The 14,429-nt window shown below is 45.5% G+C and overlaps 1 protein-coding gene across 6 annotated transcripts in view; it reads left to right on the forward strand.

The window, feature by feature from the left end:
- Nucleotides 1–14,429, forward strand: part of UNC13B (unc-13 homolog B) — a 315,105-nt gene that overhangs the window by 294,152 nt on the left and 6,524 nt on the right. For all 6 annotated transcript variants that reach the window (XM_020977063.2, XM_020977069.2, XM_020977064.2 and 3 more), the window contains 13 exons: nt 219–346; nt 998–1,083; nt 6,895–7,021; nt 7,203–7,299; nt 7,619–7,762; nt 8,202–8,279; nt 8,808–8,885; nt 9,183–9,271; nt 9,501–9,653; nt 9,838–9,961; nt 10,188–10,244; nt 10,607–10,687; nt 12,605–12,752. In XM_020977063.2, coding sequence (XP_020832722.1) covers nt 219–346; nt 998–1,083; nt 6,895–7,021; nt 7,203–7,299; nt 7,619–7,762; nt 8,202–8,279; nt 8,808–8,885; nt 9,183–9,271; nt 9,501–9,653; nt 9,838–9,961; nt 10,188–10,244; nt 10,607–10,687; nt 12,605–12,752 — 1,390 coding nt within the window. The remainder of the gene's footprint in view (nt 1–218; nt 347–997; nt 1,084–6,894; nt 7,022–7,202; nt 7,300–7,618; nt 7,763–8,201; nt 8,280–8,807; nt 8,886–9,182; nt 9,272–9,500; nt 9,654–9,837; nt 9,962–10,187; nt 10,245–10,606; nt 10,688–12,604; nt 12,753–14,429) is intronic.

Consider the following 14,429-nt stretch of genomic DNA (forward strand, 5'->3'; position numbering starts at 1 on the left):
GAAGGGAGCTCCTGAGGATATGAGGATGCAGCTGTTGTAGACCAATAGGAGAAGAGAGTTCCCTGCCCCTGGGATTTGGATTATGGTGTAGAGTCTCTGGGAGAAAAGAAGAGCCTTTAACTGAGAAGGAGGTGGGGTTTCCTTGGTGGAGGAGAAGATGTAGGGTACATGTATGTTAGGTATACTTTTAATCAAATTGCTATGATTTCTGGAACAAGAAACAGGAACTGCCTCTAGAGGAACAAGGCCCCAGCATCCGGAATCTGGATTTCTGGCCCAAGCTCATTACTCTCATTGTGTCCATCATTGAGGAAGATAAAAATGCCTACACACCTGTCCTGAACCAGTGAGCAAGCGCTACTATCCCCCAACCCCAGCTGTACTCAGCCCTACTCTGTCTGTCTAATGGCCTCTCTCTTTTCTGTCCCTGTATGTTTACAGTGCTGCCTCTTCTTCCTGTCCATCTGTCTGTCCATCTATCCCTTGTGTCTGTCTGGTTAGCTGCCTTGACTAGGGCTTGAGATGGGTGCAGAGATGCCATGGGTGCTCCTTCCCTCTTTGGTTGAACCAGCTACCCTGGGGTGAGAGGCTTTTTGGGCTGTATGCTTCATGGAGGCCCAGTGTTGCTGTGTTCACTGTATTCAACAATATGGCATTCACCATATTTGACCCTCTCTCCCCTTAGGACCTCTTGGGGTATCATACCCCTTCTTTTTGAGGCCCTCCCTTTCCTCTTCCTTAGAAGTCTCCTTTCCTGTGAGACCAGGCCTCCCTGACTGCTTCTTTTCAAATTGGGCCTCCCCACCTCCCTCCTTTGGTTCTTTCCTTTCCCTCCTCCTGGGCTTCCTCTATTTCTACCTCCAGTTTTCCCACTGGATTTGTACATTCCCTGTCCTGGATCTTTCTAGTTCAGAACTCCCTTGGGCCAGGTACTCAGTGACAGAGCCAACCAGGCCTTGTATCGCGCCCTAACTTTGAAACCCCTTCCATTCTCCAGGTTCCCCCAGGAGCTGAATGTGGGCAAGGTCAGTGCAGAGGTGATGTGGCACCTGTTTGCTCAGGACATGAAGTATGCCTTGGAAGGTAAATAGTTAAAATCATCTTCATCCTCCCTCTTTCTTCTCAAGAGCTACTGTTGATTATTGCTGGCTTGGCCATGTGGAACGGAGACAGCTCCATCCTGAGTTGATTTCACACAACAATCTCGTGTCAATAGGATCATTATTGAGGGTCCCATGGTTGGGAAGGGGAAGTAGGTCAAGGATTTTGCTACTTAAAACTGAAGGAGACATTAGAGTCTAGGAGCTCTACAGTGTGGTTTGAGAGGACAACACAGATGGTAACTTCCTGACCCAGTTTTCCCAGGGCTGGATCTTCAACCCTCTACCTGGTATGGCAGAATCCAAGGCCAGGATGATCTTCCTTCAGAGATGTCCCCTCTCCCATTCCCAAGAGCAGGGCTCCTAAACCACTTTTCCATTCTCATCTGTGTCCATCTGTCCTGATGTCATCCATCACTTGTGTATTGTGTATCTCTGTGCTGTGTATATTTGTATCCCTAGTCTGAGATAGTAGGTTTAGACAGTTTGGTCAGTTCTCAGTATAGGGTAAGGATGAAGCAGGATTTGAAGAATATTGAGGGCTGAAGGAAGAGTGGGTTTAGGTGTTAATCTTATGAAAGGGCAATATTGTTGGAAGCAGGGTAGTAGCATCATTTCCCTATTATATCATGGTCATGGTGAATAGGAATATAGATATAGAAGAGCTATAAGGGACCTCAAAAGTTATTTAATTCAAACCCCCTAATTGTACAGATGAAGTAACTTGAGTCTAAAAAGATGAAGTCATTTGCCCAAGGTCACACATGTAATAAGTAGCCAAGTTGGCATTTGAGCCCAGGTCCTCAAAGTACAAATCCAGTGCTTTCCATGGCACCATATTGCTCACATGGTCCCTGTCTTCAAGAAATCTACAATCAGTCTAGTGGGAGATATAAGATATAAGCTTATGGAAAGTTAAATACAACACAAGAAATTAATTCCAATTCAGTACAGACATTGGAGAAATGTCATAAGGCATCCAAATGAATTGTATGAGCAATAAGTGCTTTAGTTTAGATGAATAAGGGGAAAAAAACACTGTGTGGTCAAGTAAAACTAAAGCTTCATTAGGGAAGGTGAGACTTGACCTCATTTGGGGGGGGGAGTTAGGCAATTGGGGTTAAGTGACTTGCCCAGAGTCACACAGCTAGTAAGTGTTAAGTGTTTGGTCTGAGGCCGGATTTAAACTCAGGTCTTCCTGACTTCAGGGCTGGTTCTCTATCCACTGTGCCACCTAGCTGCCCCAAGTTGACCTCATTCTTGAAGGAAAGATATGTTATGGGTAAATGGAGTAGAAAGGGAAGGATATTGCAGGAGACACAGGAATTGGTGTGGGCAAAGGTTTGGAGGCAAGGACCCAGCCTTTAGGCAGGGCTGCCCCTAAAACCCTTGAGATGGATGCTTCAATGACAGTGCCAATAGTGGGATCATAAACTATCCCATATGGTAGGGTGCTGACTGTCCCTTTGGTAGGACATTTTTATCGCTCCATCTCTTAGGATTCAGCAAAACTTACATGATCCAGCTATAAAGTAATGAGGCTGATTGCACAAGTCACATACCAGGAAAATTCACTCATTACTTTACAGACACATGTCTTCCTGGACAACCACATCCCAAGCTCAGTGCCGTGAAAGAGAAAAGAAAATTCAAAAAACAGCTCAGCAGACGTTTATTAAATATGCAAAGCACTGTGCCTGGGAATACAAAGCCAAACATGAATAGTCTCTACCCTCAAGGAGCTTAGATTCTTCTGAAGAATACGTGATGTTGACTTTAGAGTACCTAGTGCTATAGGACATAGACATGTGAAGCAGAGAATGATGGGAGGCTACATATGCTTAAGATCCAGTGTGAATGGTGGTGGTAAGGGAGACCCACAGTCTCTGATGCAATCATGAGAGCAATGGATTTGAAGTTGCTGGACCTGGGCTATGCTACTTCACCTTCTAGGGAAGGAAAAATTACAGGGACAAAGGCCCAGGGGCAGAGATAGCACAGTGGGAAGGAAAGAACCCTTAGAAACTTGGGATTTGAATGTGAACTGTGCAACTTACCCAGCTGTATGACCATGAACTTGGTGAATAATTGGATGTAGAAGCTGAGAAGAAAGGGAGATGTCCAAGATGACAGCAAGCATTTGAGTCTGGGGGCTGGAAGAATGGTGGAGCTCCTGACAGTCAAAAAGGGAAGTTGGAAATGAAAATGGATCATTTCAGTTGATCACATATATTTAAGATCCAGGAAGAAATGAACAGCAATTAATTGAGACTGTGGGCTTTAAGCTCAGCCCAGAGGTCAGGGATGGAGATGTAGTCCAGTCTAGACATGAGAGGTAAAGCTGAAGGAGAAAATGAATAGGGAGAGGGGATCATAGCATCATAATCACCATTGTAAAAATAGGTCCTATTATGGCATTTGAAAAACCTTATGAGGAATACAGAACTCAGGCTCTGACAAATAAATGAGGTGCCCATGTTCAGAGCTGAGAATCAAATTCAAGCCTTCTGACTCCAGGTTCTGATGTGCTTTCTGTTGTTCCATACTGCCTTGCCTGAAATGTGAAAGGAAGAAGAGACTATAGAGAGGTTATCTAGTCCAAGTACTTCATTTAAAATGTGGGAAAACTGAGGCCCAGAGAGATGAAATTACTTGCCCAAAGCCACGCAGCTAATTATAGTGTAGAAAGAGAAGTCCAAGAAGGATAAGGGAGGAAAAAGGGAGTAAATTATTACCACTGTTGATCTGGGTGATCCCCAGATGTTAGTAACTGTAGCACAATTCCTCTGAGACCTGTCGGAGCATTTGCAGAGGCATGAACAATGGTTAGTTCTTAGCCTTTATTAACCTTCTCAAACAAGCCACAGAAGCCACTAGGTATCATAGGGAAAGGATTAAGCCAAGAAATTCTTAAAAGGCAGGAAATATGCAAATAAATGCATAACTTCAAGACTTTGGTACCTGAGAGAAGGCAAAGATAAGGACTTTAGAACAATGGGAAAGTCCTGCTCCCTGACTCCACCATGGTTCATTCTGGGATGCAGAGATCGGATTCCTCAAAGAGACTCTGAGTAGTGCCCCACTGTTTCAGGGCCCCATGGCCAGTATTCCTTTGGCTTAAGAAGGAAAAACCTCATTCTCAGCCCCTACAAGGAACAGGTCCTTCCAAAGGGCATCTAGTCCTTAGCCCTCTTGGATAAGGGCAGGGGAGAAGGGGTTAGGGAGCAAGGCACACCTTGGGTGGGTATGACTGGACCCTGAAGAGGCTGCTCTGTTGTCTACCATTCTCTTTGCATCATTCATTGTTGTCTCTGCTCTGCCACAAGGACCTACTGTCTTTCGCATCCGCAAAGTCTTCTTTCTGGGTGGTAAGAGCTTTCAGTTGCTGCTCCTTTGCCTTTAGTCTTGCAGCCTTTCATTTTATCCCCTTCCCTCTCCTTCCTACCTTTGCATAGTGAAGGCCCCAATTGTGGCTTCAGGAGCTAGTAGCTACCTAGACTGTTGGGCCTGGACTATGAGGGCAGGCTTTGGGCTAGAGCTAGGGTTGGGGCTTATCTCAATCTAGTATTGCCTTTGCTTCCTCACCACCACCAAAAGTTCCCCTTGTCCTGTTTCCAGTGCCCCTCTACCCTTTCCCCAGTACCGCAGCTGGCTGTCCCTTTTTTACCTGTGTCCAGTGATGAGAGTCAGAATGGGGAATGGCCCTGTTGAGGTCTCTCCTTCTGGGCAGATGGGGCATATGTTCTAAGAGGGGAAGAGGGGACTACAAATGGCCTTTGAACAGTGCTCTCATGGGGTTTTGTCTCACTGAGAACTTGTTTCTCTGGGGAGTATAGTTCCCAGCTGGGGGCCCCATGGCCTATATTCTTTTAACCTGAGAAGGAAGAACCTCGTTCTTAGCTCCCACAAGGAACAGGATCTTCCAAACATCATCCAGTCCTTACCCCTCTTGAACCAGCTTTGGCTTTGAGAATGATTGGAGGATGCAACACTCCCTTATTGGGACTGAATTCTTTCTCAGCAATGTCTGGAGTCTTCTAAATGATCTGTAGCCCCAAGCCCCTGAGGTTAGGGCCTTGGAACGTCTGTTCTTCAGGCCTTTCTTGTGCCTACAAGAGTCTGCTCCAAGCTTGCTATCGCTTTAATAGGCTAAGCTGGTGTTAAAAGCTCGGGGGCGTGTGTGTGTGTGTGTGTGTGTGTGTGTGTGTGTGTGTGTGTGTATGTATGTGTGTGTGTGAGTGTGTTGGTGAATGTGGCATGAATGGATTAAATACGTATTTCTTTGCAATACAATAGATATTTTGAGGACTATGTTAAAAGAAAACGGCAAAGAATCAGATGTGCTGATATTCTAAGATAGGCCAGTGTCTCAAAGCAAAACTGAGACACCCGTGGAGATAAACAGGGATCCAACAACAACAACAAAAAAAAAAGCAAAAGGCAGCCTTCATGATAATCCACAGGAAAGGATGTCTGGATTGAAAAGTCCTTCCTCTTTGCGCACTTTTATCAGGATGCATACTCATAGAAGACCATGAGCCATAATTTTGCAGAAAATGAGGTATGAGTATGGCTGATCAATTAATATTGATTTGAGGGAGCAACTCAGTTGGCAACTAAATACTAGTCTAGCACACAGACTTCCACTGTTTATTATTCACTGATACTTCCCTCCCACTTTTCAGATTTTTTTTTTACCAGTTTACATAAATCCTTTTACAGGTCGTATTTGTTTTTTAAATAGGTTCAATTTATTGCCAAAAGAGAGAGATTAATTGTAATGGCTGTCTCCACAGATAATAAAGCATTTGCAAACCATGTAAACATTACTTATTAGCTATTATTACTATGCAGCCACACAAACGAAACAAGTATACCCATTGATTTACTAATGAAGGCGTTGTGAGCAGAGCCACTGACCCCACTTCTCTGGTCAGACAAGGGCATATGGAGATGGTGAATCTTTGTTTTGGCATGCAGAGAAGAGGTCTCTGATGATACAGTGAGATGCTTCCCTTCTTCACGTAGACTGCAGACATCCAGCCACTTAATTCCCATTTTCTACAACATTAAATAGTTTTCTGTGGTGTTCACATGCATTCAGGTGGAAATGATTCCCCATTAGACATTCTTATCCTCATACCTATCTTAAAGTTCTGTTCATCTTCTGTCTCTTGTCTTTGGTTTGGGATATTCCAGCTTACCCTGGGATGCTGGCACTCTTGGATTCTCAGCTCTCTTTCCTTTCAGCGCAGTTCTCAGTGTAATCATGTGTTAGCATCTCTGTGAAACTGTCCTTAATTCATTAATGTGCTAACTCTCATATTCTAGAACAAATAGGCTAAGTAGGAGGCCCCTTGAAAGCAACTAACTCTTTCTAGAAGTAGTTGGGCCTAGAAAAGCTCCATTGGTCCATGATTACTGTGTAACACTGGGTGATTGATTCCTTTCCAGACACCACCACCATCCCCTCCCCAACCTTGTTAGAAGTCAGGTAGCCCTGTTTGCCAAAGCCTAATCAGTGGCTCACTGAAAGTATCTTCCCAGTCTGATTGTTCTCTCTATGCAAGTCAGAAGAGAGCATCCACTGAGGGCACTGGGTGTATGTGTGTGTATGTCTCTGTATGTGTACACACATGTGTGTCTGTATGTGCGGCTTGTCAGAAAAGGGCCATGGGGCTGCCTTGTCTCTGGGAACATTCTCCTGAGTGCTCCAACTGGGCCTATTACCTTCAGAGTTGACAACATGGTAGCCATGGATCCTACCAATTGACCTCAACCTTGTCTCCCTCAGACCATGAGAAGAACCGACTCTGTAAAAGCGCTGACTACATGAATCTGCACTTCAAGGTTAAGTGGCTTCACAATGAATATGTTCGTGACCTGCCTGTCCTCCAGGGGAAGGTGCCTGAATACCCAGCGTGAGTCAAGCTGCAGGAGTCGGGGGTGGGGAGGTTGGGGCTGGAGAGAAGGAGGATTTAGGCACTCAGCAGCAGGGAGAGAAGGGTGAGAGGGGGCCCAAGCTTGGATTGGAGTGGGGCAGAAAAGGAACCCAGGGCGTAGGGTCAGCTTCTCTCATTGGTCTCCGTGCCCTTGCCACAGGTGGTTTGAGCAATTTGTGCTGCAGTGGCTGGATGAGAATGAGGATGTGTCCCTGGAGTTCCTGCACGGTGCCCTGGAGAGAGACAAGAAAGATGGGGTAGGTCGGGATTGGGTTTATCTTCTCTTTTTTGAGATGGGCTGGATAACTCTGCCTAATGCCTGACTACTTGGCAAAAGCTCAGATGTGGTGGCTGTTCAGTCCTTTGCCTTTAGGCATAGGGGTTTTGTCATCCAACATGTATCATCACAGGAATGGAGGGTCCACGAAACCCTGCTCTGGAATTGCTAGCTAGGAAAAATGATTTGTCATTTTCCTTGGGTGACTGGGATGCTGAGGGAACTGGAGGGACCTTTCATCTCCCATGCCCTAGCCCCAAGGACTGTGGGGAATGACTTGTGCCTGGGGCTTTCTTCAGTTCCAGCAGACATCAGAGCACGCACTCTTCTCCTGCTCTGTGGTAGATGTCTTCACACAGCTCAACCAGAGTTTTGAAATCATCCGGAAATTGGAATGCCCAGACCCTGGCATCCTTGCCCATTACATGAGGAGATTTGCCAAGGTGATCATCATCCCTGACCCCTCCCCCAGTCACAGGATTCAGTCTTACATCAGCCCTTCTTCTCCCTGCTTGTCAGGTCTAGGCTTTATCTCAGTGGCCCGCTAAGAGGGGAGATGGACCCACGAGGGTGTCCCAAGTCTGTGCCCTTTTGCTCATGCTTAGTGCTGAGGTTAACAGGTTCTTAGAGGCTTAGGTAAATGGACACTGAACACTGCTACAGGGCTGCCAACTAGCATCTGAACAGATTTTTCCCCCATCTCTTGTAATTAGTCTTTGTGGTTGGGGGCTCTATGGCTGTTATGGCCTTTGGGTGGAAGCAGTGCTAAGTCATATTTCTGTGGGTGTGCCCTGTGGCTCTCCTTCAGGTCCCAACTTGAGCTAGAGAAAAGCTGACAACTCCTTCTCTCCCTGCCCTCCCTCCATGCTCTCCTCTCCACAGACCATTGGAAAGGTGCTGATGCAGTATGCAGACATCCTAGCCAAGAGCTTCCCATCCTATTGTGACAAGGAGAAACTGGTAAGAGGCAGTGTCCTCCAAAGGGGAGGGTTTTTTCTTGGCTCACAAAGGAAAGAGCAGAGTCCTGAGGAAGTCATGTGGCTGGATTGATGGCTGACCTGCTTAGAGGAATCCTCTGCTGTTCACACTCCTGACCCTTATGCCATTGACTCCCTTATATTTCAAATCCCAGCCCTGTGGTCCTAGCTTATCCACTGTCAAGCTTTATTCATTCTTTTTCATTATAATTTCACCCTGGCCTGAATTTCTGTCTGATGTTTATAGGCAGTAAATGTAAAAGTATTCTTTGTTTTCCTCCTACTTTCCCATCTAGACAAGGTGTTTAGCAGTGAGAGGCCTTCTGTCTCTCCTGGAAAGATTGAGACTAAGATAGGAAGTACCCAGACCAATCTTCATTACCACCTCCTTGTTAAGCCACTATGAGTTTTGGGGACGCAAGTGGGAAGGAGACTACAGATCTAATGACCCATTTGTCCTTCAGTGCTTGGGAATTGGGAGGGTCTCAGCAGCTCTGCCCTGTTTCTTTAGCCTTGCATCCTAATGAACAATGTGCAGCAGTTGAGAGTACAACTGGAGAAGATGTTTGAGGCCATGGGGGCCAAAGAGGTAGGACCTGAAGGCTAGACTTCCTCCTTCTATTCCTTCCCAATAGGCCAAAATAAGATGCTGCTGTGGGAAGGGGGGTGGGTTCTCTCCTGACCTGGTGGGAATGCCTGGACCAGAGCTAAGGTAAGGGGCTGGGTGGTTGGGTGGGTGTTGGGAGTTGGTGGGGTGGCAGGGAGGAGGTATTGAGGTAGTTGAGAAGACAAGAAGGCACTGGGAAGGTTGAGTTGGGTGAATAGAGGGTGAGGAGGGGAAAGAAGTAAATGTTACTATAGCTGGGCCATTCTCCTGTGTCTGTAGCTAGATCCTGAGGCAGGAGACAACCTAAAGGAGCTTCAGGTGAAACTGAACACAGTTCTAGATGAGCTCAGCATAGTATTTGGGAACAGGTAAGTGGTATAAATTACCTATCTTGTGGTGGTCTTTGCCTCTGTCCCAAGCATCTTCTAGCCCTTTGGAGGCATTAAAAACTTTGTACACCTCACTATGGGAGCAAGGACATTGCTAGGGCAAAGTTCCTGGGGCAATTGGAAGAACAGAAATTGGGTAGAACTTACCCTTAGAATCTCCAAGGGGCAGATAAAAGCAGAGATCTGAGCTTTTATAGTGAGTATTTAGTTTTCAGATGCGGATTGATGAGTGTGTTCGACAAATGGCTGATATCCTGAGTCAGGTGCGTGGCCCAGGGAATGTGCCTCCCAATGCCAGAGGCTCAGTGGCTCAAGACGCAGACAGTGTGCTCCGACCCCTTATGGACTTCCTCGACAGCAAGTGGGTAGAATATTTGAGGCAATTCTTTGGAGAGGGGGCATTGGTTGTGGGGGCAAGTAAACTAAGGGAAAGAGACTTTTTGGGAAATATAGGGGGAGGATCTCTGAGGTGAGCTAAGCCTTGCTGTGTCCTCTCTTGGCCCCTGTTCTTGCCATTCTTAACTTAGTGCTCTGGTTTTCTCTAGCCTCACACTCTTTGCCACAGTATGTGAGAAGACAGTGCTGAAACGTGTGCTGAAGGAGCTGTGGCGTGTGGTGATGAACACGATGGAGAAAACGATTGTACTCCCACCGCTCACAGACCAGACGGTGAGGCCTGCCTCTGCTTACTGGCTGGATGGTGAAAGAGACACCCAAAATATGAATGATTCCCCATTCATCCATCCTAGCTCACCAACCAGATAGTGAAGCATTCACTGACCAGACAGTGAGTTCTCTCTGTACCCATTCAGAGGACCAGGGTACTCCATTTTCTATGGTTAGAGTGTGTATATTTTTTAAAAATAATCTTTGTTGTCATCTCCTTTCTGCTCAGGGTCCCCAGTTGATCTTTACAGCTGCCAAAGAGCTAAGCCATCTCTCCAAACTCAAGGTATGATGCTCCAGGTCAGGGCTTGGAGGTGAGAATGGGTATTCTGGGTAGGGTGAGGAATGGGATGGGGAGAGGTATCATAGATACTAAGTGTGGTACCTTCTCTCCCTAATTATGGAGCGCAGGGGGAGTAGTTCATTTCCTAGGCAATTGGCCTTTCCCAGGAAGATAACAGTGATAAACGTTTTTGGTGCAATCCAGATAGGCTGGAGTTCAGGGATGGTAGAGGAGGGAGCTTTCAGCTGTCTAAACTAAAGAGGATGAAAGAGGATGTTATCATGGAGTTGTATGTTGGTAGAGGGCGGGGAGTGGCCATTCCTTTTAACTTCTGATCTCGTGTCTTCCTGTATGTGGGATTCTAGGACCACATGGTACGGGAGGAAACACGAAACCTCACCCCAAAGCAGTGTGCTGTCCTTGACCTCGCATTGGATACCATCAAGGTGGGATGAAAGACTTCCTGATTTCTCTCCACTTGGTCCACCTTGCCCACTCTCTCCTTTCCTTCACAGCCCAGCACAGTTTAGCCTCCACTGAGTCAGGAGCTTCTCACATCCCTTTATCCCAGCTCAGCAACTTTCACAATAATATCAAAAAATAGGTTAAGCTAAATCTCACCAAAACAGTAAAATATTACCATAGTGGTGACTGATTTTTGGAAAAATAAATCCCCTCCACTCTCTTAAAGCTAACATGAAGAGTAGCCCACCTGGGAACCTTTAGTACTTATCCATTCAGGAAATGCTGTCTAGGAGTCCCAACGCCCTTATGGCCTTTTATTAAGGGGAAGGGTGGTAGGTAGTTGGTGTTCCTTTTTCCTGACTTTCTGGGGGCCCAGACTTTCTGGGTGAGCCCAAGGGAGAATGTATGAAATGGGTGGGGAATTGGCACACATCAGGAATGCCCTCTCCTTTTTCACACACACACCCTTGTTCCACCAGGGATGGCACAAGTCTCTGGAAGGGGCACATGAGGAATAACTTCTTCCTGCCCTGCCCACTAGATCTGGCTCTCTAGAGAAAAAGAATCTGGGGCTGAACAGATGAGTTCAATAGTCATTATAAGCATCATATTGCCTTAGATCTCTATAAAGACCTAATTTGAACTTTCAGTCAGAATTTTTGTCATGTACAAACCAAGTGCCCCCTGAAATATTGGTTCACCTAATTCTTTTAGGTGGGGTATGCCCCTATGTTAGTGCCTCCAATGGGAGAACTTTTAAAGACACCCTTTAGCTGTACTAGGCAATGTTCCTTCTCTCCCCAACTCCAGCATTCCATAACTTAAAAAATGAAAGTGAAGATACCATTTTTCTTCCTAGTTCAGTGACCCCAGTTTACCCGAGTACTGAAATCAATCTTATCTATGAGATAATAATTAATAATAATAGCTGATGTTCATACAGTGCCTACTATGTGCCAGACATTTTACTAAACCCTTTACAAATATCATCACATTTGATCCTTACAACAACCCTGGAAATTAAGTACTAGATGAGGAAACTGAGGCAAACAGAGTGACTTGCCCAGCTAGTCATACAGCTAGTACACATTGAGGTCACATTTAAACTCATATCTCCCTGACTCTAGGCTCAGTGCTGTATCCACTGTGCCGCCAGCTGCCTCATGATTGCATCAGTCTGTGTGTGTATAATCTTAAAGTCATGCTACTATCCTGGTCAAGAACCTTCAGGAGCTCCCTATTGCCACTAGCATAAAACATATATTTCTATCATTGAGTTTAAAGGCTTTCATATCTACCTTCATCTTACCTTTCTGGGATTATTTCACATTACTTCACATACTAGTCAAACTGGCCTTCTTGCTGTTCCCTATAGCCTCCTACCTCCATGCTTTTTTTGGTTGTTGTCCATGACTGGAGTGTACTCCTTCCTCATCTCTGCTTCCTATCTCTCCTCAAGGCTGAACTTAAGTGCTATGGAATGGAATCTTTCCTGATTCTTCTGGTTGCTAATGTTCTCTCCCTCCTTAAATTATATGTGTGTATACATACATACATACATACGTACGTACGTACGTATGTACACACATATATACACAAATACATATGGATATATATGAACATATCACAGTGTTTTGTTCATAGTTGGTGCTTAACAAATACTTATTGGTTGGGATTGGTTGCTACAGAGAGGATTCCTGTTGGACAGAGTGCCCTCTAAAGTCTCTTTAAGATTATGTGATTATGGGTATTATCCTGGATGTGGTGCTTACTGGAGTAAGTGCTGCCTTCTGTCTTCTGTTTCTCCTCTCCTTTCTTCTAACCTCATTCCTAGCCCCTTTCCATTGGTCCTGTATCTAATGTTTCTGAAGCTATAATGATAACTGGTTCCCTTCCAGCAATACTTTCATGCCGGTGGCAACGGACTGAAGAAAACATTTCTTGAGAAGAGCCCAGATCTGCAGTCCCTACGCTACGCCCTGTCCCTCTACACACAGACCACAGACACTCTTATCAAGACCTTTGTGCGGTCACAGACTGCCCAGGGTGAGGCCTCTGAGGGAAGTATCCCTCTTATCTGTTTTATTTGCCACAACCTCAGCCTCTATGCACACACCCATTTCCCCAAGGACTTAGTATCTCCACTCACTCCCACCACATATTAATGGTACCTAGAGACTCATAATCCCATCCCCTATAGTTCACAGTTTCATACCCCTACCTTTGTTCTTGACCTCCAAGGTCCTTATTCCCAAGCCAAAGCCCATTGACACTTGCCCTTTTCCCCTGAAGGGTCAGTGAACCCTGTGCCTTGAAGGGCACAGTGTCTCCAGAATCTCTAAATCCCTGAGGGCTCATTATCCCCTTCCTTGCAGCCATAGTCTCAAATAGTCATAGTCTCAAATCTCAATCCCTACTCGCCATAATTTCCTGAATTCAGTCATACTTATCTTTTATCCTTTGCTCTAGGTCTCAACATTTAGGGCTTCTCACTACATTTTTCATTCATTTCATAAAAGTCTTTTTCCATCTTCTATTCATTCCTCAGCCAAGAAATAGACTTTCCAAGAATGTCAGCAGAATTCTTTTACTACTACCAAATTATCAGATACATTTTGGCTTCTGTGCCCAATTTTCTTCTTCTTCAGGAACCTTAGTTGGACACTGAAGGGAGAGAAGCCCTTGGAGTATTTATAGCCTGGCTGGGGAGAGTAGGAAATGGAGGAAAACTTCTATAAAATTGTTAAAACCAATGTACTCAGAGCCCTGAGTATTGAAGGCTTGAGTAAAGAAAGGTTAAGAGAGGGGCTGGCCTGAATCCAGAAAAGCATGGGAAGTGGTGGAAAAGAAGGAGGAGATTTTTAACTGGTTGTAGAGAGTAGGGGAGACATAAATGGGTGGGTGGGGGAGAATAAGGGGGAAATACATTTTGAGACTAAAGATACCCAAAAGTATAATTGAATGCATTGAGGGGAGGGGCAATAAACCAATAGGCCTGTATGGAACCAGAGAGGTTGTGCTGAGGGATGAAGAGACTTAGGCATATGTTGGTGTTGATGCTCAAGTGTATGCATGTGTGGAGTAAAACTTTGAATTTTGGATAGGGCTTTGAAGGTCCGAGCAAGGAGTGAGGTTTGATGGGATGGGGAATAGGGAGCCATTGCAGGTTTTTGTTTGTTTGTTTTTTGGTTTTAGGCAATTAGGGTTAAGTGACTTGCCCAGGGTCACACAGCTAGTAAGTTTCAAGAGTTTGGTCTGAGGCTGGATTTGAACCCAGGTCCTCCTGACTTCAGGGCCAGCACTCTATCCACTGCGCCACCTAGCTGCCCCTATTGCAGGTTTTTGAACATGGAAATGACCTGAAGAAAGCAGTGATAGAAGCCTGCATCCTAACCATGGTGATGGGCATGGGGTGGGGAAGTAGGTTGATGGGTACAGGAACTCTGGTAACTAGCCAGAGCTATTTGGGTATTGCTAGAAGGGAAAGAGTCAGGGGTTGGAAGAGGATGGTATGAGAAACCTGGAGGAGAATGCCTAAGGAGGCTCCTCTCTCTCAGGCCCCGTAAGAGATCACCTATGTATTCTATAACCCTCTGCTTCTTGGCTTAGTGAAGGCAACAATACTTCCTCCTCCTTGTCCTGTTTTTAAGTTTTCTTGTGTTCCAACTATTCCCTTTATAGAACTTGCAGGGGTAGTCCTAGTTCTGGTGGCTTATCCACCTT

Source organism: Phascolarctos cinereus, unplaced genomic scaffold (assembly GCF_003287225.1).
Source record: "Phascolarctos cinereus isolate Bilbo 61053 unplaced genomic scaffold, phaCin_HiC Scaffold_4;HRSCAF=312, whole genome shotgun sequence".
In the NCBI taxonomy this organism is placed as follows: domain Eukaryota; kingdom Metazoa; phylum Chordata; class Mammalia; order Diprotodontia; family Phascolarctidae; genus Phascolarctos; species Phascolarctos cinereus.